This window comes from Corvus cornix, chromosome 4, assembly GCF_000738735.6.
Source record: "Corvus cornix cornix isolate S_Up_H32 chromosome 4, ASM73873v5, whole genome shotgun sequence".
In the NCBI taxonomy this organism is placed as follows: domain Eukaryota; kingdom Metazoa; phylum Chordata; class Aves; order Passeriformes; family Corvidae; genus Corvus; species Corvus cornix.
In genome coordinates this window covers 24040463-24065540 of record NC_046334.1, presented here as the reverse complement: position 1 = coordinate 24065540, position 25078 = coordinate 24040463, and the positions used below count along the sequence as shown (strand labels likewise).

The 25078-nt window shown below is 38.5% G+C and overlaps 1 protein-coding gene across 4 annotated transcripts in view; it reads left to right on the top strand.

The window, feature by feature from the left end:
- Nucleotides 1–21649, top strand: part of GLRB (glycine receptor beta) — a 50914-nt gene extending 29265 nt beyond the window's left edge. The window contains exons 8-10 of one of the 4 annotated variants that reach the window (XM_039551015.1): nucleotides 2775–2927; nucleotides 7052–7344; nucleotides 16926–21649. In XM_039551015.1, the coding sequence (XP_039406949.1) occupies nucleotides 2775–2927; nucleotides 7052–7344; nucleotides 16926–17222 (743 nt within the window). In that variant the 3' untranslated portion in view covers nucleotides 17223–21649. Of the gene's footprint in view, nucleotides 1–2774; nucleotides 2928–7051; nucleotides 7345–9863; nucleotides 10002–16925 lie in introns of those variants that run through there. The other 3 variants (XM_039551016.1, XM_039551018.1, XM_039551017.1) reach the window with 3 other exon arrangements.
- Nucleotides 21650–25078: the final 3429 nt, after the last annotated feature.

The window sequence follows — 25078 nt, the reverse complement described above, 5'->3', positions numbered from 1 at the left end:
CTTGTGATCCTCAACCCTGTATTTATTTATTCCTATGATTATTTTTTTAATGTGGGCACAATTTTTTCCAACGGTTTCTGTACGCTGGCTTTTAATGATTTATCTTTTTTACCATGATTGATTCCTGCCTATGGAATTGATTCCTGCTTATATCCAAACTACTCGTGCTGTGGCAACCACAAGACTTTCTACAAGAACAGCTGTATTTTAGTCAGTGCTTTTACATCATGGGAATAAATCTCCCATTAAAACTCAACTAGGAAGGCCGTGGTGCTGCAGCTTCTGAGGACCCTCTGCAAGTTTCATGTTGCCTATTCAGGTGGAGACTCTGTTACTTGCAGTTGCTCCTGTGGTACATTCCAAGCCTGGAGAGATCTCAAGGAGCCTTAACAGATCTCAGAGTTAAATTTTTAACTTGAAAAGGTGGTGAAAGTAAAAGTGGGCTTTGTTTTTTAACTGCATAATGAGTGAGTTCTTAGCCTAAGTACATAATTCAGGTTCTCAGGTGATTTATAATTTATAAATAATAAGAAACTAGCTCTCTTCAGGTAAATTCTGCTTTTTTGAAAGCATATCCATCAGCTAGCAGTGGTTGCATTCAGGATATGGTAAAACCTTGCTTAGCAGTGGGAAAAATACTTTGTTCTTAATGAAACAATGAATTTACTGAAAAAAAAATAGTCTATAAAGTAGTGAAAAACTAAAGGAATGGATCCTGCATTTTCCCAAATGAAATTCATACAAATGGGAAAATTGTAAACTTTATGTTCTATTTGTGATAATTTTGAGGTGTGCCCTAAATCTGAAATTAAATGTCAAAAAAACTTTAGATATTTGAGATATTTTTTGGAACCTTAAAAAAAATATTTAAGAATTATGCACAAAGAAAATCAGTGTTCTCTCAAGTTTCAGCAACTTGTGACCACAAATGACACTGTGCAAAATGCTCAGTAAAATGTTCACATTCTGTGTGTGTGCTTTAAACATTAAACAAAGAACATGAGAGAACGATTTTTTAAAGTTTTCACAATTCTTTTAATGCAAATCCTTTCTGCCAAGAACATCTGTTCGTTCTCATAATCAAACCCAGAATTAATGTTTCAGTAATGTGAGTGGAATATTTCAGTACTCTGAAGTATGTTTAAAGGCTGTTTTCAATACTCCGTTTTTTTAATTAACTTGAAAATTCTTATGCTGAAGGTGTTTTTTTAAAAGCAGATTTCACACACAGAGCTAAAATTAATTCAGCTAAGGATTTTGTCAGATAATCAAGAGAAGTTTTGCATCAAGGGGCAGATTTTCAAAATTACAACTTTTGTAGGAGTTCCTTGAAAATTGCAAAAAAAACTTAATCTTTACTGCCTATTTTGCCAACTGATGTTTTATCATACCTACCTCAGGTGAAAGAGGGTCAGCAAATCTGGGCTGCTTTTGTGGCAAGACGTTGAATATTTATATTTGCAAATTTCCTATTGTTCATCAGTTTTATGACAGATCAAATAGGTCCTTTCAAGCTGAATGGTGAGGGCAATAGATACTATGCTCTAATGAAATATTATTCAAATGAAGGCATGCAGAATGCATTTCCTACATAACACAAACAAATAATGATTTTGAAGGTCATCTCTCATTTGAAAATAAAACCTAAAAGTATCTGGAATCCATTCATTAAGAGGGAAAATATTTCAGCCAACAGGTCACTGAAGATGATAGAATGAACTATAAAACACAGTAGAATGTCTTCTACACGAGGATGTTTATGTTTAATGTTTTATTGTTTTGTTGTTTTGGTGTTTGTATGCCCAAACAGCACTTTTACGATAACTTATCATTGTACAGCACTTAACTAATACAATATGGAAGATAAATAGAGAACTTTTGGACACATTCTATCTTCTAAATCAGTTTTGCACCAACTGGTTTGATAAATATAGTCCGATTTGAATTTTGAAGTTGTTGTAATATAACGTCGGAATGCCTTTTCCTTGTGATAGAATAGTTTGTGAAGTTTTCAAGTTTTTTACAACACTGTTGTGTTACTATTACCGTAAAAATTCCAGTTTTACTAATTGAGTGAAAATATGGACAGAAATTATTTTCTGGATGTCAGACTTCTTGATACATTTGTTACCTCCAGCAAAAAATGTAGTAACTTCAACTTTGTTCTTTGTTGAATTCATCTTAAACATCTTCTGAAAGTTTGTATGCTTTAGATCTTAATTTTAAAAGATTTGATACTTTATTCCTTGTTTGCAAAATTCACAGTTTCTTTGAAATGTCTGTACCAATTTTAGAAGTCACCTGTACCAGCTTTCAGTACTGGGGAAATCTCTGCTTAGAGTCACATTCAGATCACATCTTTCCATTCTAAACTTTCTAGACTAGTATTTCTTACTTCATCTTTTGCACAAATTAATGCTAAGTAGGATTTTCAGATGAACTTAAGCAAGTAGGACTGCTAGACCCCATTGGTTTTATCTGGACTGCATCTTGAAGCCAGCATCAAGCTGGGAGTCACTTCAGCCTCCTGCTACTGGTGTGTTTTGAAAAGATGAAGGGTTCCTTACACAGCACAGAGTACCGTAGCCTGACCACATTTGGTGCTTAAGTAGATCTGTATTTTGAATTTTTTTTTTTCAGATTAAATTCTTTACCTTTATAAAGAAAATCAAAGCATTGAACACTTGTTCTTAAACAGAAAAAGACCTGGAAGATGTGGATCAGAGGTTCACCTGCAAAGCACATTAAACATTAATGCATTTATTTCTTTAAAGGTTATTACACTTGTGTAGAAGTGATCTTCACTTTAAGAAGACAAGTTGGATTTTACATGATGGGTGTTTATGCTCCTACACTGCTAATTGTTGTTCTGTCCTGGCTGTCATTTTGGATCAATCCTGATGCAAGTGCTGCAAGAGTCCCACTGGGTAACCTGCGTTTTCACGTACTGTCACAATCCACTGTAACACCATTGAGCCATTCTCAGTTGCTTTGGCTAAATGACACTGGACCCTGAAAGCAGCTCCACTTCCATTGTCTGCTCATCATTTTCACTGAAATCTGCTCATTCCTAGTCCTGTAAACTCCACCTTGGCATTAAGACTTCACTTCATAGTAGTTCCAGCATTTGTGTGACAAACACACTGTCTCTGCTCTTCTCAACCTGGACAAATCTGATCCATCTATGCACAGGTGATGCTGCAAACACTGTGGCAATATGCAGTTTACAGGAATTTCAACATTTGAATAATCAGTAAGAAAGCAGGATGATAATAGGTACCTATTGGAGCAGTCTTTCTGAAGATTAATAGAAACAATGATGTTTGGAAAAGAGCATTCCTGTTACCTGACTGGCTTTATTTCATTAGAGACTCAGTTCATGAGAGTGCTTCAAGCTCATGCAGTGATGTTGCTCAGCACAACATAGTAGGCAGGCCCTTCATTTATTATGAAATAGCATCATTTCAATGAAATAGCAGGACACAGGGTTAGTAGAAACAATACTGTCCTGACTACTTGGGTTGTACACAGCACTACAGCTCTGGTGTGGCCAAACCTGCTGACCCCAAGAGCTCAGTGACATGCAGAGACAGGCTCTTCCATCCTGACACTTCTCCTATTTGGATTCCATTTCCCATGTTCTGGCCTCCCAAGGCTCCCATTTTCCCTAGCACTCCCTCCTCTCCAAGCCCATACTTTCCAAATCTTTGCCATGTCCCAGGAGGTTTAGTGCACCTGTTTCCAATACCCAAGTGGTGCAGTTGCAGAATCCCTCCTGCTGCCTGCCTTCCTCAAAAATCTCTTACCCACACTGGAACTCCACATCTCCACAGGATATGACTCCTGTGCAGACTTTTTTTCTTTTTTTTTTTCTTTTGATCTTTAAAAGTAGTTACTTGGGAAGGAGTCTCAAGCTTTATTAGTTTCATGGCAAGTAACAAATATAATCTTTCACCTTGAAAAGTTGCAAGGTTGCATTACATAATGCAAATCATTAAGAGAACATTTGAAGACAAAAAGGGTGGGGAAAATATAACAGGCATTAAATTAAAAAGAATGAAAGAGGAACTGGAAAACTAGAATTGAAATCAAGCTGTACTGCCAAATTTATAATCCCATGCTTCAAATAGTGAACCAGATGGGCTTATTAATGATATATTAGATTTATAAGTGTCTTAGATTTAAGTAACATTGTCTTTGTAACTAAATATGCATGCTTATTTGTTGTTTATTTATTTCGTTCATTGTGTTTATTGGCTTCTATTATGTATTAGCATTTCTGAAATAATGCATTTTCAAAGATACTAGCCATTGACCTGGCTATGTGACTTTTCCTTAATTGCCAGAAAAGCAAAAAACCTCTAAATCTGACCATCCCTTAGCTGAGTCAGTGTTTAGTGTGACAGTCATTAACACTGTCACTGGGGTAAGATTTGTGTTTCTCCAGTTTTGGGAGAGCAACGAACTAACTCTTCTAGCGACATCCTTGAGATCCTTGACCTTGAAATACAACAAGATTAACATTTGTGTGTCAAGTAAATGATATCTAGCCCCAAGAAAGTGTACCAGTGGCTACTTACAGATCTTACTAAATGAGAAGCTACTTCAGATCTTTCAGTTTATTTGTTCATGCTCCTCACTCACATTTGAGCCTTAAGCTTTGGATTGTGGTAAGTAGGCACCTAGTGCAGCTGCTGCTAAAAGTGCGACTTACAATTCTGGTACTAGGGTCTCCAAGGCCATGCCAATATTCATCAGGCAGCAAATGGTTGCTGAATAGAATATTTCTGTGCTTCTGTCTCACTTTATTGTTACCTGAAAACCTAGACATTTCTTAGTCTCTTATAGTGAACCTTTCATTGTAGGAATTCAGAAAAATGGAAATTAGCTGCTGGTCACCATGATCTCAATTGCTCTACTGAACATGTTAATGAAAACTCCACAAAAATCTTTTCAGCTAGAATTTATAAGTTATTTCTGTAGAATTCAATCCAAGATTGTAAGGTATAATACTTTAAGGTCTAAAAAGGGGGTGTACAAATGTTTTTGGCACCAGGTATGATATTAATTATCACGTATAAAAATATTAAACACTTTTAAAGTCAGTAGGAACAAAAATACTATATCCAAGATGTTGAGCTGGTCCATGTCATTAGCTGGTTTGGTTATTCAGGAGAAGGAGAGAGGCTGCCCTTCAGAAGTCAAGCATAGGCATGCATAGTACTTGGTACAGTACACTGTTAGAGAATGAACAGCATGCTGGGCACAGGCAAATGAGGCAGTATAGCCTTTTTTGTACTTGTTAATGCAGTTCCTTGTGATCCATAATTAGTGTTCATCCCCAGTCTGCAGGTGCTGGTAAGTGAAAATAATTTTTTTTTAAAGAGAAGTATTCTATGCTCACTTTCTATCTTTATGGGAACATTTGTACTTAAATGCTTCAGTTACAGTAGATGGAAAATAAGCCAGAGCGTACACTGAGGATTTTGTTCAGTATTTGCTATATCATTCTGTTCTGAGATAACACATCTGGTTGTTCTTTTTTATCCCTATGGACAAAAAAAAAAACAAACCAGCTTTGCAGTGATACATTGATACTACACATTTCTAAGTCAAACATCATAAAATTTTGTGGTTTAAAATTGCATGACTGTAAACATTTCTTTACACTTTAGTGTTTTAGGAGGTAGTAAATTGTCCATTAGAGATTAATGCCAAATAAAGTGTCATATCAATCTTATCAAAATTCAAATAGGAGCAGTAGCTAAAGAATGTGTTGTTCGTGATCAAGTAGAAATGAGTATTTTCATAGGCCAATACAGATAGTTTCATTTTAATTTACATTTTCACATCCCGAGTTATTTAAAATGGATCTGAAGGAAATCATCTCTCTATGAATAACAAAATTTTTCATGCAATATAAGAAACATAGTTGAGACTAACTAAATATCTCCTTTTGGCCAACATTTTCTATAGACATCAATTCTATTTCATTTAGCTGCCCACTCATAAATAAAGATTTTTATCATTAGCATTCACAAAACCAAAATGGGACATTCTGAACTTGGAGATCGAACTAAGTTTTCCCCACATGACAGCTATTTCTAAAGTTAGCTTTTTCCAAATGTAGCTGTTCATGCTACTATTTTCACAGGAGCCTGTTAGAAATCTTTCTTTGGGGTCAAGCTTGTATTTTGTCTCTTGTGATAGAAATCCTGTGTTGATGGTGACATTTGGAAGCCTTATTAGGGGAAATGCTTGGTGAAATCCATGATGAGTGTGACCTTTCAACAGAGCCTTTGCACACATGGGCTTTTTTCATCATAAGGGCTTTGTCAAATGCTCTTTATCTAGAAAGCTTCCTCTAGATCCTCGAAACTCAAATGGGGAATGATTTAGACCCTCAGTCACCTCCACGGTTTCATCTTCTCGATGAATCAGGAGCACAGGCTTTTTGATTTGCTTGTGCAACTTTGCCCTTCAGCAAAACCTTCTCTTTCACCTGAGGTCTGAATATCACACTTGTGAACAGGTCATTCAGAGAATTGTTCCTGCTATAGCACAGTTTAGATTTCTGTGATATATATATATATATATATATATATGTATATAAATTAGACAATGCCAGTCTAATTTAAAGGACTTGGAGTTTTTAGGTTTAAGTATCACATATTTCTCTTCTACCTTCCCAGAATTAGATGCACATTGTAAGATAAGTCTTTGGAAAGCCCATTTCCCAACTGTGTGATGTGTGATGGGACAGGGAAACCATAACAACCAGTTTAGCCTCATTTATTTGTTTCTCTGTTTATAAAATGAAGGTCCTGCATTATTAATAATTCATCATTAACTGCACTATCCTACCTAAGTGTTTAACTTGTTCATTAGCTGAAGGCATGTGCACTTTGTACATCTGCTGCACCGACCACATCGTGAAGTCCCATTCACTGTTACAAAACATCATTCACTATTGTCTGTTTCAGAGGAGAGCACAGCCAAGGCCATTAAAGGGAAGTTTTCTTATTCAATATATTGTTTTCTCTTTTTTTAGGTATTTTCTCAGTGCTCAGCTTGGCATCTGAATGTACCACTCTTGCCGCTGAACTTCCCAAAGTGTCTTACGTGAAGGCCTTAGACGTGTGGCTGATTGTTTGCCTTCTCTTTGGGTTTGCATCTCTGGTGGAGTATGCTGTGGTTCAGGTAATGCTAAACAATCCAAAGAGAATCGAAGCTGAAAAAGCAAAGATTGCCAAGGCAGAGCAAGCAGAAGGGAAGGGAGGAAATGCTGCCAAGAAGAACACTGTGAATGGCACAGGGACTCCTGTTCACATCAGCACTTTACAGGTAGGAGCTGCAAAGCTTTTTATGCAAAATCAGCATTATTGTCTATTAACCCAGTTCCAGGAATATACTGTTTCTAATATTTTTGAATAGTGCTTAATCTTGGAAGTGGCCAAGACATGAGAAACATGCTGGTAACTAATGGCTAGCAATCTGAACAATTGGTCCCTAGTGATTTGGGGTCAGAAGTTCTAAGTGAAAAATTTGTCTTTTAATATTGTAGCACCATGGCTGCTGCTTAGCTTCAGGTAAATAAAGTAGCAAGCAGCTTTACAGTTGCTATTTTTCTCATAATAAATAGCAGCTGTCAAACTGTAATTATTCAGAGGACAGAACTCTCAGACAGTATTTGCTGAGAACATACTCAAATAACACCCAGCTCGTTGCTCCCTCGGGATGGCCACAGCTGCACTGAATTGCATGCTGATGAAGCCAGGAATCCAGAAGTCTTGGCATTTGTAAACAAAAGACAGGTCTGTTTGTGTCAAACAGTTCCTGCATTTATTGTGTTGCTAGATAGAGTTTATGTGTAAATCAGTCAGATTTCATTTTATGGATAAAGATGACATGTACATCTTCACTCAGGGCTAAGTTTTCCATCATGTTACTGAATTCCTGACATTTTAGAAGCCCCTGTTTGTGCTCCAAGAGTTACCAGATATCCCATGCCTTCAGTCCTAAGTGATATTTGACATTTATTCTGCAGAAGAAAATACTTTTTTCTACGTGTCTAATATGAATTTGGCTTGTCCTTTTCAATGACTTAGCAATTCTGTTGTATAAAATAAAGCTATTAGGCCAGATCCAAGTGGTAATATTGGTACACTGTGACTTCAGTGTTTGTTTAGGGAAGGAGTAGTTTATGCCAGAGTGGCAGAAACCCTGTCGTAGTATCAAGTTGGGTTTACGCCATAACTGATTGCCCCCAGCCCAGAAGAGCTGCAGGCGTTGCAGAACAGTGCACTTAACTACCATAAGTTTCATCTGGTAGAAGAATCTTTGGGAAATGTTTTGGTAGGCAACTACTCTCAGCTTAGAGTAACCCCATGATTTCTTTGACTTGTGTCATGAGTAATTCCCCAAGCCTAGGCAACATGAGGACTGAGTAGAAGAAAATGGCTCTGCTGTCCCTGAATTGAATGTGATAATTTTGTGTTCAGCAATCTGCAGGTCCCAAATTCAGCTGTTTCTTCTGACAGAATAGTTGCAAAAATCCAGCAGATCAGCATCAAATATATTTTTCCTATTTCCAGTACTTAAAAAGTGTTAAGTGTTCAGCTTGATCAATGACAAGTTTAGCAAAAAAAAGTAGTGTGAACAAAACCAATTGCTGAATTACTGATTCTCCTTGGTATACACACCCTCTCAGGTACATACCATTGTCATATCCATGTGGAAGACAAAATTATCTATTACTACCTATGTTGTGCTTTCATATTTTAATTTTTTTTCAAGAAGGCACTGGTGTTCAGTGTGTTTTATGACTTAGAAGAAGAGGAACCATTATCCACAGAAGTTCAGGAACGTTCCCCATGAATGATGTCTAGCAGTAGGCTGACGGTTTTTAGAATTCAGAATTCAGTCTGCCTTCCTCTTGTAGCATCTCCCCTCCACAATCTTGAAATGTCAGCCTCAGCTTCTCATGTTTGACCTGCACTTTTCAGGGTCTTCTCAGTTTGTTATGAGAGACCTTTAACATTCCAGTAGCTTCTCATGATCTTTATACAGAGATCAAAAAAACCCATTATTTACCAAGACACAGTGGAAATAGGTATTCATTGCTGTAAAAGCTATTCATGTGTCTGAGTGGCTCATGGGTAAGGATCCAGCTTGAATTAATCCACCTGCTTTGAAACACAACCTACCAGAGGAAAGGTATCCTGGTAATTTCTGGGAAGATGACCAGGCTGAGATAGAAAAAGCTCCCAGACCAATGAATCATCTGACATCAGGATGTGGTAGGACAGTGGTGCTAGATTTTATATATTTGAAAGCTATAAATCTGCCTAGCTGCAAACTCCCTCTCTGAACCCGCTACCGCGTAGGAGTACTTTGAAAGTTCTCAGCCCTGGAAAAGCCTGTACTAAAGTCCTAAATCAGAACAGGTGTAAATCTTTTGGTAGCTCTGACTCCTAATCCAAAACTAGGCTTGCCCCACAAAATTTGGATTGCTCCCATACAGACCTAGTTATGATCAAGTAGAGAATGCATTTGTCATACGGAAAATATGCAAGGGAGAGAAACATTAACGAAGCAGGTAATGGAAAAAAAACTGTATGTTGAAAAGCATAAAGAATACAAAACAAAAGGAGGCCAGAGTGCTGTCCCAGAACTTCAGGAGCTGTTTCTCATCAGGGTCATGTAGGATTGTGTGGGAGGCAAGAGCAAATACTTTGCTAAATGTCTGGAAAGACTTAGGTGACCCAGTGTATAACTTTAGGAGAAAAGGACAACTTATAACTGCACCCCTGATATAAGTATATGTCCTGTAGAAATGTTCATGGATGTTCTTTTTCCACTAGGAGGTGATACTCAGGCAAAAGTGACTGAGGGTGTAGCTGGAAATGTCAGCATAGCTAGGCTTGAAACAGTGGATAGACCAGATGAGACTTGAAGGTAAAGCCAACAGAAAAGACATGGAAGCAGTTAACTCCAAGTGGGGAAAAACAGAGAGCATGAATAATTCCATTTGTAAGTGTTTCTCCTGTTTAAATTAAGCTATTAAATATTATGAAATATTAACTGAATGGTGCTGATATATATCTGTAAGTTATTAAAGGGTAATCAAATTTAAAAAGAGAAGTTACTTTATTTCACTTCAAAATGCCCTGGATCCTGATGCCATGGCAGTTTGCATTCCCTGAACAGCAAGTTGTGCACTTGCTGCTTTTGCAGTGTTGCAGCAATGATGTTTCTGCAGGAGATTTGGGCAAAGGGCCTGCGTGGAAGGTACAAGGGAGCTGCTGGGTTGAGAAGGTCCTTGCTGTGGGGAGGATCAGAGGGAAGCAAGTGGGGCAATCAAGCATCCCTGGTTCCAGTCTTTGTGGAACAACTTGTTGTCATGTGCTTGCTCCATTTGTGAAAGTTAAAATGGCATCTGGTTTGGAGACCTGGCGTATTTGATTTAAATAAAAAACAACTGTAACAAAACCACATGATAATTCCTAAAAATACAAGCAGCTATTGTTCCATTTTTATGGAGTAAAAGGATAAGCTTTTCAGTGTATCCTAAACATTAGAAGTTTAATGTAATTTGTAATTGCAGGCTAGGAGAAGAGTTCCCCTGTAACAGAATCTGCAAGGGTCTGCTGAAAGTTTTCAGCAGAAAGCGCTTTTGTCACTGTGTCAATAGTCAGTAATCATGACCGATAGTCACCAACAGTGACAGTGAAGATGGCAGGGTGAAAAGAGTGCTCACAGTTTGCCAATCACCCAAAGATGGAGAAAGACTTCCATGCATGTGTAGCTACTTCACCAGATCCTGGGAACTGGCTGCTGTAAAAGCTGCATGTTGCTGGCATATGCCAACCCCTCAAGTCCAAGCTTTATGAGTCATGCTCCCTCCAACAAAAACCCTTGAAATGTCAGTGCCATTTTAAACCCAGAGGTTTATCAATACGACTGTCTGATTAAAGTCAAGTGGTCTGTCTGTCAAGATCACCCTGAATCTGTTGGGAAGAAAAGAGAAAATAAGTACTTCTGATGTGTTTTTCTAGGAGAAGCAGTGGCTATGCACTTACAGGCAAAAAGCCATGAGAAAATACAGCTTGGCTCCCTTAGCTCATAGCGGCTGCAAGTAGATGCTGTTCTAAGCAGAGGAGAAAATTATGCAACCTGGTGATAACTGCTTGCACTGGTTTTTTATTGGGAATCCTCAGTAGGAGTTTGCATGTGTTTCCTAGCAATGAAACACCATACAGTGAGAAAAACAAGCAAAAAGGGAAATGTTTTGAAGATGAATCATTTTTTTTTGCTTTCATTGCTGACGTGATTACAGTGAGAGATTGCACTGTTAACTATAACAACACCCCTTCACTTGAAAAGTCACATTTTCATCAAGCCCATTAATAGAAGCTGTCCCCCACAGATAATGTGCTAATGACTGGAGAGAACATTTGCTAAAAGAATGGTTCTGGCAGATGATGAATAGCACTATGCAAGTGGTGGTAATAGCTCTAATGCCAGTTATTTTTAAAAAGAAGTGGTGCTGTTGCTTGCTTTATCTTGTCAGAGCCACATCTAGGCTCTGAAATCTGAGATGAGTTATGTTCACCTCTACTGAGTTATAATATACTTGACCACTGGTGGTGACCTGTTGTAACCTGGTCTTCCCAGGTTTTTTCCCCTCAAGTGGAACTCCAGACTAAAATTTTTATTGCAGAACCATCAAAAACCCAGCTGACATTTTACCTTACACACAAAACCACAGGCTGCAGCCTATTTTAATAGTTCCTGACAGCATTTCAGGTACAGAGTAGGTACTTTCTGCTCCAGTGACTCCTGTATTCATCCTTGGAGATAATTCAAAACATGACTGTAAAAAGGCCCCAAGCAGTCTGCTTTGAGCAGGGGGTTGGACTAGATGATCTCCAGAGGTCCCTGCCAACCTCAGCTGTGCCATGATATTGTGATATTTTATGTATTAATATTTTTTGTCCTGTACTTTACAAGGAATATTTGGAGTGTGGTAGCATATTCCTCCTGAGCTGCACCGGAAAATATACTCAGTCTGAGTACAGACTAATGCTAAAAAACATTACTTTATTGATGATCTACATCTATCACGGCAAGAGCAAGAGAAGAGCACAGAACAAGTGCAAGAGAGATTAATAACAGCTTGTTAGAAAACTCCTCCTTTGTCTTGTATGGAAGCCCCTTATAGAACTGGCAGCATTAGTGACAGATCTGCATGCCAAAAGGAGGTTGGGTGCACAGCAGCAGAGATGGTTTTGTGGCAAGGAGGATGTGCTGTGTAGGGCAGGGAGCGCAGCATTACAGTGGAGAAGCTCTTCAGCCTGAGGGACACGTGCAGAGTTTGAGAGGCTGCCAGTGCTATAGCACATTTGAAGCCCTGCTAGAGGTTATGGACAATACATTTCTGCTCTCAAATATGATGACTTTTATACTGCACTTTGTCCTGATGGATAAAGAGGACTTGATCACAGGATGAACAGTCAATTGACAAGGATCTTTATTCTATTTGCACAAAACAAATTGAGTCAAGTCCTGATATTTTTGGTGTTGTGAAAGGTCAGATTTCATAAATTTGAGAACTGTCTAATCTGGATAGAAGAATTTAAACAAAAATTATGAATGGTGCTGGTGAGCTAATAATGTTGAAATAGTTACAGACCAGAAGTAAAGCTATTCTAATTTAAGAAAAACCCCAAAACCTAACAAACAGAACAATTGAAAACAAACTTCCCAAATATTTAAAACTATCTGAGCTTCAAGCATTTCTCTTTTCTTCTCACTGGCAAATGGGAGGTGATAGCAATTAATATAAGCTGAAATCAAGAAAATAATTGTAGATAATAGGTGTAAGTAAGGAGATAGATGCTTAGCATAACTGAGGGCAATAGGAAGTTACTTTGCCTATACAGCAAGAATAGAAAACCTTGTAAGAAGAGTAATGGTACTATATTAGGCAGAGGTGCTGTAAGTATCAAGAATTAGCTGAAACAGGAAAAGTGTTGAACAAATATTCTGCTCTGTGTTTGGGGAAAAGCCAGATATATTACATCTGAGGATGAAATAGCTCTCATTCACAATAGCTAATGAGAATGTTAAACAGTAACTATTAAAGGTAGACATTTTACAATCAAGATTTCAGCTTAAGTTGCATCTAGAATTTTTTACAGAGCTGGTCTCTGAGTGCTGTGGAATATTAATGTTGATTTTTTAATAAATCCTTTACATCTGGGAGGGTTCCAAAATACAGCAAGAAGCTAACTTTGTGCCAGTACTTTTAAAAGCTAAGTGGTGTAACAGGAATAATTATGAGCCTGACATCAATCAGTGGAGAATACTGCACAGCTTACAGGGTGCTGACTAATAGTTATTGTTTGTAAGTATTAATTATCTTTAATTTTGCTCATAATTCAGTCCCATGTTATCTAATGAATGGGTCAGTGAAATTAAAGTTGAGCTGTGAGTTTATTGATTTAATCAAACTGAATATAACTTTTTTAAGTATTATCAGTTAGGTTGACAGAAGTAATGATGCAAAGGTAAGAAACTCTTAAGAACATTTTTCTTGGCTTCATATGTCAGCCTGGTTACATCATCTGAATTATGCAAAATCAAGGTTAGATTTGTTACCATCTCTAAGTATCAGCAGTTAATCAGACTAACTATAGTCGTGACTCGTGTCTGAATATTGAAGCCGAATAAATTCAGGTTTGAAATAAGGTACATATGTTTGTGGGGAACAAGGTCATGGAAAAAATTCTCCATCCTGGATGTTTTTAAAGGAAAATCTAGTGTAACTAGTTTGGGCAGTAAACGTGGAAAGAGAGGAGGAGCACCAGAAGCAGCAGTGGCAGAGATGGGGAGTTAGTTGCTCCTCCCTGCCAGTCTGCCTGCACAGGCAGCACTTATTCTTTCATCTCATTCCCCATTTTCTTCTCACATTACTTCCCTAATTCTGTAACCAAAGGCTTTCTGCAGAGGCACACGTGCTGCAGCTCTGGAGCAGCAGCAGGTGCTGAGCTTGGCAGCGAGCACCAGTCAGTCTGAATTTTGTAAAAGGTGAGAAAGGATCATCACAAGGGGCCTTCTGGATTCTAGGAGACATTCTTAGGTACTTCTGAGCTGTTCATGAAAAGACAGGTGTTCTTTCCATCCTACCAAACCTAGACAAAATGGTCCAGTCCTGGAAGAAACAGGGAACTAGGTCTGTGCTTTGGGCCAAGCCCCAAGAGCTGTCACCTTACTGTGCTCTCCTTGGCCCCTCCCACCTCCATGCCAGAGGGACAAGGAGTGGCTGCCCAGCTCCCTCGGGAGTGTGGGGTGGCCCTACATTATCCCAGAAGCCTTCCCTTCCCAAACAGCTGCTCCCCATCCCCTGCTGGGGAAAAGCCATAAATCTGGTGGAAGCATGCTGTGGGTTGAGTCTGGCCCACAAGTCATGATGCTGGAGCAGGATAAGATGAATGATATAAAATATTTTTTGTGCCAGGATGAAGTTAAAAGGATATAACATTTAACAACATTTTACTTTTGTTTACACATCTTCAGTGTAGTACTCTAAAATCAAGTCTTGCAATATCTTTTTTTACAAAAAAGGTTCCTGTAGCCTTTGGTAAGTTTTTTGTGCAGTAAATGTGGAAAATGAGGAGGAGCAGAGGCATGGTTAGGATTATTGTTAGGGTCGTAGCACAAACCAAGACAAATTAATAAAAAGCAGATAATTATATATATATTATATATACTTTGTATTATCTCAAATAGTTTAGGAAAGCTGTAGGGCAACTGAAGTGAATTTAGGTTAAAACAACAAAAACATTTGAGAGCTGAAGAGATGTATGAGAAGAAATTTAAAAGTATGTTTAGGCAGCAGCTGACTATAGTAAATAGAAGAATGTCAGATTTGTAAAGGCAAGGAAATGGATGAAATTGTTTTCAAAAGTAACATATACTTATTAAAGAAAAATTTGGGCCAGGTTGCTCATACAAGGAAAATTGTGTCATCCTGATAAATCAGTACTCCAGCTGACACTGAACTAAGCAGAGCTCTGCGTGAACATGCTGTGAACAGTTCTCTGCTTACAAGGCAGAGGTGACCTAGAATCCACTCCCAGTCCTGAATGGGAATGAGAACCGACTTGTAACAGCCTTTAGGGGAACACTCTAGATACTGCAGTTGGAACAGGAATATTCTGTGCTGTGAATGAGAGAACTTAGGCTCCAGTTAGTGTCACTGAGTTTTACAATGTATTGCTGGTAGTATGAGGCATTTGGAAAATCCAAAAAGAGGCTTATAATTTCATACATGATTCTATTTCTTCCTTTACTAAATCTTACTAGCTTTAAACATAGAAAAAAATGTAATATTCCTGTGACTCTTCAGTTAACATACACCCCTGTCCTGCAAGTTCACTTTTCATTGCACAAGGGTCTGCTTTATATCTTTATTACCTATGTCATTGGGTCTGATCTGATTGGAAGGAATGTCTCAGATCAGTGAATAACAGCATCCTGTCACCTAGGGTCACATAATCATGTTTATCTGTGTCTTAGTCACTGCCTTGCTAGACAGTTTGCCCCTGCTACTCCAGTAATGAGCACTGTTAGGCTGTCAGGTCTTTGAGGACTGGAAGACAGTTGCAAGAAATTTGTTTGTGTAGTTTTTGTCCTACTGTCAGGGAACACCTATCCTATTTTTCTTTTTGATACCCTGGAATCTTGATTTTGTGGTGGCTTAGGAATGGTATTCTCCAGTGTAGTACTCCCACTAAAACCAGGTGCTGTTCTGTCTCCTCACTCCAAGGGGAGGCATAAAAGGTAAAGACCATGGTTTGAGATAAGAAAAATTTACTGAAAACAGCAATGAGATAAGAAAATGAGCAGTTGACAGCAATAATATTAATAAAAAAGGTATAATAAAATAAATTATTCACACAGAAAAATTCCCCGACAATAGACAATACTGGATGGCTCCCTCCACCACGTTTGTTTGACCAGAAGGAACCCCCTCACCCCAGAAGAGAATCCCTTTCTCCAGCCCTGCCAGTGACATGAGGTGGTATAGAATAACCTCTGTGCCCTGGCCATGCTCCCTCCTGGCTACTGCAAAAATTAGCCCTGTCCTGGAGCCAGGACAAACCTGCACCTCTGTTTTAGTGCATCGTTTTCAAAATTTACTGCTTTCATGAGAAATATAACTCTGGCAAATTTGGGAAGGTGTATCCACTGTTTGCAGAAGGAGTAGTGCCATGCTTCTCTTCCACCTTGCACAAGAATCAACTTTGCCAATAATGGGAGTAAAAGCCTCAATCAAAGTTACATCTGTGTTACTTGTCTTTAGAGAGGCACCAAGCTCCGCAGGTACAAAGAAAGTGCTTCTCACCATGCAAGGTGGTCGCCCTAGGGTGAGGGATAGGATACTGCCCTGGCAACTCTTTAGAACCAGAACAAACTAAAATTAATTGCATCAAACATTGAATTTTAGGGTTAATTCTGACTATGGCTTTCAGAGCTCAGAAAAATGCAAGTATTGAATAGTATCAAGCCTGCAGGTTCATCAGCACAGAACAAATATCCAAAAATACTCCCCATGAAAATGTTCTCTCCCCTTCTATCATCTTAAAATGAAGGAGTCTAACTATAGCAGATTGCAGAGCATGAGGCACCTTGTGCATGAAAAATTACACAATTATGAATGTTTGGATTAGTTTATATGATTGACTGATCATCCTTAAGTACTTTATAACATAACCATTCCACAAATTAGTCTGATGTAATGTATCCCTATCAACAAGTAATTTCCTATATGTTTGTTTAGTGTTCTTTAGCAGATGCATGAAGTTTGCTAATGAGTTGTGGCGAGTAGATCATGATTCCCCTCACTCTTTATTTCATAGGTTGGTGAGACCAGATGCAAAAAAGTTTGCACTTCGAAATCTGATCTGAGATCCAATGATTTCAGCATTGTTGGAAGCTTGCCAAGGGATTTTGAATTATCAAATTATGACTGTTATGGGAAGCCCATTGAAGTCAACAATGGGCTCGGGAAATCTCAAGCCAAGAACAACAAGAAGCCTCCTCCTCCCAAGCCTGTCATTCCATCAGCAGCAAAGAGAATTGATCTTTATGCAAGAGCACTGTTTCCTTTTTGCTTCTTGTTCTTCAACGTCATATACTGGTCCATATATTTATGATAAATCTTTTATTTATTTTTTTCATATGTGTAAAATATAGCCCATTTCATTATCCCTTCCCAGTCATGAAGGCCACTGTGTGAAATTATTTGCATTTGCAAAGCAATATGTTGCATCTTGATGCCGTGCGATTGTACTGAACATATGGCATCTGAAATTTGAATGAAAGCATGACACTGCAATGTCTGTGCTCTGACCAACTGTGTATATAAATGTACAGCATACATCCTGCTTTAGGAATATATATGAAGGACAATGCCTACTACATTATAAAGCTGATTAACGCTCTTCAGATATTAGTAACATACAGAAATTTCAAGTGTTTCTGACAATGAAATGGATGTGCACGTTGAGTATTATTAAAATCAGTATTCTAGTATATGTAGTATTTAACAGCTTTTCTGCTGACTTCCAGAGGAAAAAGAAACACCCACCAAACATCTCATTCTTATATAATTTCAGCTGGCACTGTTGAAGAAAAAGCTAAGGTGTAATTATTATTACTTAGACTTTGTAAGTGGAGGCAGCATCAAATAAGCAGATCTTGTCTATGTGGAAAAATAAAGATCAGAGAAGTACTAAATTTGTAAAATCAGCTCATTTAGGAAAAAATCCTCAACAATTGTGTCCATGAAGCAGGCACACTTAAGTATTTTAGAATATGCTGGCAATAAAACATTGGGCCAAATTTTAACTGCTGTTTCCTTAGGCACAAACTAGATACAGTACATAAAAAACAAACGGGCCACTTTCTAGACTAAAGGTATCAGGAGTTTTGGAGAGGCATCACAAGATGCAGCTCAGTATCAGGTTTGTTATACATTTTTACATTACTTTGTCCTCTGGCTCAGCTTCTGTAGCAGCTGGCAAGCCTGCAGTATGTAAGTCACGATTTTTTTGTTGTTGCATTGGACACTTATTATTTGGTTTGTTTTGTTTATCCCCTTGAAATCTTTAATTTTAAACAAACCAGTTTTCAAGACGAAATCCCATTTTCCCCACTAAAATTCCACCTTTTCTGTTTGTGTTCTAGCTAGCACGTAGCCACCAGTAGGAGTGAAAACATGTCCAAAGGTCTAAGGGGCTGAGACTGTCATGAGCCCCAGTGTGCCTATGTGTTAATTAATGGCTGCCAGCAGCTCATTGATTTGGCTTCTACATTTTGGAGAATAAGGTCCTGTGCATGAAACAGTTCTGATAGGAGACTGCTTTCCATTTTCCAGAGGAAACCCTATGGCATGGAGACTACCTAAACATGAGCTCCTTGGTGTGCATAGTGCGGGAGCTGTGGTCTCCTGTGGATGCCAGGGTTCATCCCTTCATAAGGGCAAGTCATGAGAAGAAATGCAGCCAAAAGAAAGCTGCATGTAGGTAGGCATGTGAGAGAGAACGGGGACTTGGCCTCCGCTCGTGAGAGCATGCCATACAGAAATACATCTCTGCTTGTAAAGCTGGGGCACCACAGCTAATTACAATATGAAAATAAGGCAGTTCTCACTAACTTTGCGATTCATAAAAAGAAATCTGGACTATTGGCCCCTCACAGGCTAGGAAGAGACTGGTTTAAATACATGAAACCTTCCATAGTGTGGAAACAAACAATCCCACTTGTTGTGCTACATTTCTGGCATGTCCAGGATGTGCTGAGCTAATGCAGGCCACGGGTGGACTGTTGGATCACTTGGGAGTTGCCCACAATGAGAATGTTGTCCACATACAGCAATCCTGCACAACCAAAAGGTCAAAAGTGGGAATGTAAGAAGAGGAATGGCATGCCATGCTGGCTTCACTGCACATCTGGTGGAGCTGCATGCCCAGGGCTTTTTCAAACCACTGCCACTTTGTGATCAACAGGCTGGCTGCAACAACTTGTGTTTGGGTTGAAGAGATCTGCTCTTCACAGTATGGTCACATGCACTCCACCAGCTTCCTGGCCACTGTCTCATGGAGGTTTCAGGCAGCCACGCTACCAGGTGGCCACAGTTTGTCCTTTGGATTTCTTTCTGATCCAAAGAAATTGAAGGCAGATCCCAGATGTTATTGAGCTGTGTTCAGCGGGGGCTGAGGGAAATGGTATCTTTAAGGTCTAGTTCAAAGTTTGAATATTTCTGTTAGTTGGAGGTAATTGCAGAATTGTCAGAGACTCTTAATAAGCAATAAGGATAAGTGAAAGAGAGGAAGAAAGGGAGGGGGAACTTTTATACATACAGAATGGTATATTTATAGACATTATTTATTCTCATACTTGTATTTTTTCTTACAGTACTGGAAGGCAAAAAAATAATTACCTTGTGTTGGAAAATATATGAATTTTGGAAGATAATTTTCTTGTTAGAACTCTTATTAAATGATTTATCTGTAATTAGTGTCCACATTCTATCTGTAAAATCTCAATTATAGATTTTATTGTTAAATTAATCTTTGTTCCTTCTTGCTTTCCTGCTTACTTGACGGCTTTTGTGTTTTATCATAAAACACTTAATCAATAATACACTGTAATTGCTTTCCAACTCACACAAAGGGAAGCAAAAGGAATGTATATTGTTCAGATAAAGGGTTTTTTTGTTCATTACAGCACAAAAACTAAGGCCAGAAGCGAAGTTTAACAGCAAATTTGAAAGTAAATTTAAAATGAACCAGTATCAGCTATAAAGTATTAATTTTCTTTTTACTTACACTAGATAATATTGCAGTATTTGTATTATCTTGGAATACATTCGCTTGTCCTGCTGAGCAGTAATAATTGATTTATTTTATTTTTCTTCTTTCCACTAAAGGTCATCAAGAGTTTTGCATACCATCTCACGTTATGGTCCACCAGCACCCTCTAGTTGTAAAATTCAGCCTAATGACTGATTTCCAGAATAAGGTGCAAATATAAAAACTGTATACGAAATATAGGATCCTAATTGATTGTGATAATGTGAAAGAAAAAAATATTATTAAATTAAAAATAAATGGGCACAAAATCAATGTACAGCTATAGAAATTTTCCCTGCAGTTACAATTTGAAAGTATAAAAATGAAGACATTCAAGTAGTAGCAAAGGTGAGGTTCGTGAAGTGCAGCTTAGTAACCCAATTAACTAGTCATGATGTCTGAACAAACCACATGACAGCAAAATCTGTTTTTGAGGGAGAACCCATCTGTGTTTCAGCTGACATTTACTTCAAGTTCTGCTTAACTGGTAAGGAGAGTTACAAATTTTTGTTCTACCCTTAAGGTAAACCTTGGTATTTTCTTGGTTCTTAAGCATTGAGGTGTAGTATTCAAATACTAATTAGTATTAATTCTGTTCTTTTATAGTATCATCACCCTTTAGATATCTTTTGACATTTTTCAGGATTTTAGAACACATTCAAACATTGCATCAGGAATTTCCATGGAGATTCGTTAATTCATTTCTCAACTGCATCTACAAATTTAAGGTAGGCAATAAGTAAGGATGTAATTTGAAAAGTGTATCAGCTGCTATGCATTAATTCCTTGTAGTACACAGCTCATGTTTGACACCCAGTTTTAGGAGCAGCTCTTCAGCGTGTAATGGCATCTCCTCTTTTCTTCACTTAATTCTAGCTGAGATGGTGTAAGTGAGCAGTTGGTCTTTTGAGGAAAGGAGTTTATTTTTGTAAGTGCACTGTACAGAAGATTGACCACATGGAAACACTGCCAAGCAGCTTTCATTCTTCAAAGTCTTCAGATTAATTTGGACTTGTTAACAGGGTAAAGGAAGATGTCTTTAGTGCCCTATTTGCCATTAAAGAGAAAGCAGCAACACTTCCTTCTGGGCTAGTGTCAATGGGCATGACCACAGTGATTGATCTGTCTGTATAATCTTTTAAAGGAAATGCACTTGCAAGTAATCTTTATTTAAAAATATTTTACTCTGAAGAGAGACAGTACCTTACTTAAGCAGTCTGTTATAGCTGTTCAGGGAATGTTGTAATACAGTTATAATATAGACCATGGTCTCTGCTTCAATTAAAGCAGCTTATCCTTATGGTTACTGGGGGATTGCAATGGGGCTATTTATAGAATAGGTAGCATTGAATTATTTATTTGCAGCCTAAATATATGCAGTGTCAAGTGATTTTTCAGGCTATTGAGATATCGTAGTGCTGCAATGAGTACAAATGGGGTGTGTAGCAGATAAGGAAATGAGAGGACATTCTTACTTGATGCTTTCGTGTACTAATTCCGGGATTAGAGAAGGTAATGTGGAAAGAAATTCAGATACAGATCAATTGAATAATAATTTTGTTTGTGTCAACAATTTAATTTTTGTCTAGAAATTTGCTTTGTATATAAATGAGTTACCTTCTTTTTATATTACTATAAGGAAATTTAAAAAAAACCAGGAAAATTAAGCTCATCTGTGGTTCCCAAAAGATAAGGAAATTAATTCTTTTCACATGAAGCTCTACACCTAAGTAAACAGTGGAATGTAAAGAAAAATTTGAGGACATAAATTCCTCATCATAGTGGTTTTGTCTATGCCACTGTATCAAATCAGTCACAAGCAATCTGGGCTGCTTGCAGCACTCCCTTGCATTTTGCCTTACTCAAGAAAGTTGCCCACCCCTGTACTCCCCCTGCACCTATCCTTCTTCCATCAGTGGGAATGGTGTCAGCAGACATTTAAAATAAAGATTACCTGGCTATTTTGAAATGCTTCTGAAAGCCCTTCATTGCTACGGTATGTCTATGCTGCAGTCACTGAAATGTCTGCAGCTAGTGCAGGCTTATCCAAATTAACCTTAAACTGGCTGTTTTGGGGAGGGCTGGAAACATCACCATGGTGATGGTGAGCTGTGGCTGGGAAGCCTACCTGCTGGCTAGGGCAAGAAAAAATATGCTTGGAGTTCAGCCCCATAAAGCTTTGTGCTGCCTTGGCTGCTGTGCTCGAGCGGTTGGTTTAAAGTTAGCTCGTGTGGGTGTTCAGCAGCCCGTGCCTGTGAACTGTAGGTGTATGCTGGGTGACGCACGGTGTGCCAGCACGGAGCGATCCTTCCTACGGCTGATGTGAAAGATGGCACTGTAAAACATTCTCTCCACAGCTTTTGATCACCTACGGGATTTCTGACATATTTAATTTTGTGCACTGACAAGAGAATTCAGTGGCAGTGACAAAAAAGTGCCAGTTTGCTTTTTTCCTGGACCAATGCACATGTAAATGAATGAGTTGGATTCGCCCACCTGAGCATGAACGAGGTTTCCTCCTGAGTCTAGGTCATAAGATTATCCTTCTTATGAGCCCTTTTGTTTAAAGTCCCTACCTCTAGGAGTGGATATTAGATCACAATCTTTTGAATGAATAATGAGACTAAAGAAACTGGTGAGACTAACAAGAATGAGACTGTAAAAGTCTTTTTGGCTTCCAGGTTGTCCATAGAGGTCATCCCTAATTTTGAGGGACACTGATTGCTTTTCGCCATGGGGTTTTTCAACATGTCAGTGCCTGTCAGGTTCTGGAGAACAGCATCCACTGACTCCCTCCTAGCAGGGGAGGTATTTGAAGGGCCTTTAAGTTTGTTAGTCAACTCATCTTTTGAGTATTGAGATAAATCTAAAGCTGCCTGGCACCATTAGCTGTCACACAAAGGCAGCAGGTACGTTAAGCACACGTCTTTTAGTACAAGAATATTAATGGCCTTTCATCTTATTGCGGGAAAATGTGGTTTACTGTGATGGAGACCAACCAAAGAGACAACGTGGGTTACTAAGGATTTCTGTCCCATCAGGCAGTTACGTAGGCCACATAATGTGCTTTGACAGGAAGAAATATGAGGATTGTGGAGTACAAAAGATAAGGTATTGTATAACTCTTTTCTACCTGATGAGTTCTTTGGGCTGTGGCAGTGGGAAGTGTAGGGTTTTTCATATATATCTGTGTCAGCCTGTTTCTTTCTATGAATATTCACAGTGGGAGTCATTTTTTCACTTGAAGAAGCAAACTCAAGAGGTTTTTGGGCCAAGGAACCCTTGTGAGTAAAGCAGGTCAAGTTGTTGTATGTTTGCCCCCTGCAAAAACCTTTCAGCTCAGGGGAAATCTTCTCTAGCAACATAAACTGCAAGAAAAACCTCTGCTGAAACTGTGGCTGCTTCTGAGAGGAAACTCTGTGTGTAGGCAGCTCCTGTGCTTCCACCTTCTTTTGCTGTAGAATACATCATGATAATCAATAGTACTGTTTAGCTTTTCTGTTCTGCAAAGCACTCCTTTTATCAAGCCTGAGCTATTTCCTTGGCAATACACTTTAGATATCCTACCTTTCATCTCCATCCAGTCAGAGCAAAGACTGTGTGTGGGACTCTATCATAGAGTTCACAAGGGCAAGCCAGTGGTGATGTTGAAGAACGCATGAATGGTAATATATGAGAAGACCTGAGACCTTCTTTTTTCTTTAATTTTAACGTTATATGTGTTAAGCCATTTCAGTTCTGTCCCTATACCTCAAAGTATTCTGATATTTAGATAAAATTCCACTGCATGCATTATATTTTTAAGTGTATGAATTTCCTGTGAAAAGCAGAATACAAAAAGAAAGTAGTCAATGTGACATTTTTTAAAATGTTGATTTCCTCTATTAACCTTAAAACTTTCATCTGACCCAGAGGCTAGGGAAATAATGTTTCTCAGTGTTTAATAAGCCTTACATTGTCATAACAGATTTATCAGTGTCTCAGGCAGGCTCACTCTTCCAGATTAATTTGTTTCTTTGACTCTCAAAGGCCAGCTCAGTGGAAAACATTAATTTGGAGACTGGCTATTTCAAAGGCATAATACTGACAGGAACTGACTGTAAAGAGTAATGATTCTGACCAGTACCACTCCAGCATCAGCTTCTGCTTTTGACAAAGCCTGTCTTGATACCTGCTCCCGCTTCTGACAGATCCTGTTTAGCCTCAGCCTACTGGAGGGGGTAAAATCTTTGTAGGCTTTTTAAAATATTTGTCTGATTGTGTCAGCTTCTGAGACAACCCTGCTTCCATTTCCCTTCTGCATGTGCTTCAGGACCAGGCTATTACAGAAGCAATCTTTTTTCAAGCAAATTCCAATGATATACAGCATCCACCATGAGATATCATCTACTTTGTGACATTAAACTTTAGGCTTTATTTAATCATTCTTCATATTTTCTAGTTGCTTCCCCAAGGTGAAAGCTTCTTAAATACATAATTCTTACATGAATAAAACCAAATGTGCATGATGGCAGGAGAGGATTACAGCAGCTTTGTTTGTTTTCTCTGGACTTAAAGCTCTCACCTTGCTGTGGTCTTTAAGCCAAGGAAGTTTCAGAAGATGTGCTGCAGCTGAAGTCATTTTGGCTGCCCCACAGAAGGCTGGATCAGGACAAGACCCCTCCCTGCATAGGACCTGCCCTGTACAATTGCATTCAAAGCAAACCGGCCAGGGGAAAACACAGCTACGTTTCCCAAACCCTGGGCCGTTGCAATAATGTGTTCATCCCATTCAACACTTGATGAGTTTTCTTGCAACAGAGAGGCACTTTCTTGAGAAAAATAGCAACACTGATGCCACAGTAATATTCCCAGACACTGCAAATTCATGGGAGTGTTGTACACCGCTACTGTAGAATACCGAATGTTACAAATTTTATCATGGGAGATTTTAAACAGCAAGTGCATATCCAAACTGGCAGCACTTTATTATCTGTTACCCATAAGCACGGCTTTATTGCTTTATTTGTCATATGCTTCCATATTCTTCCTATTTCAGGAACAGCATTTTAAAATGGGTATTTTTCTAAGCATGCTAATTATTAAAATATATTGTGGTTTACCCTATTTTTTTCCCACAAGAACATGAGGAAGAGATAGTGTGTTTTGCATTACAG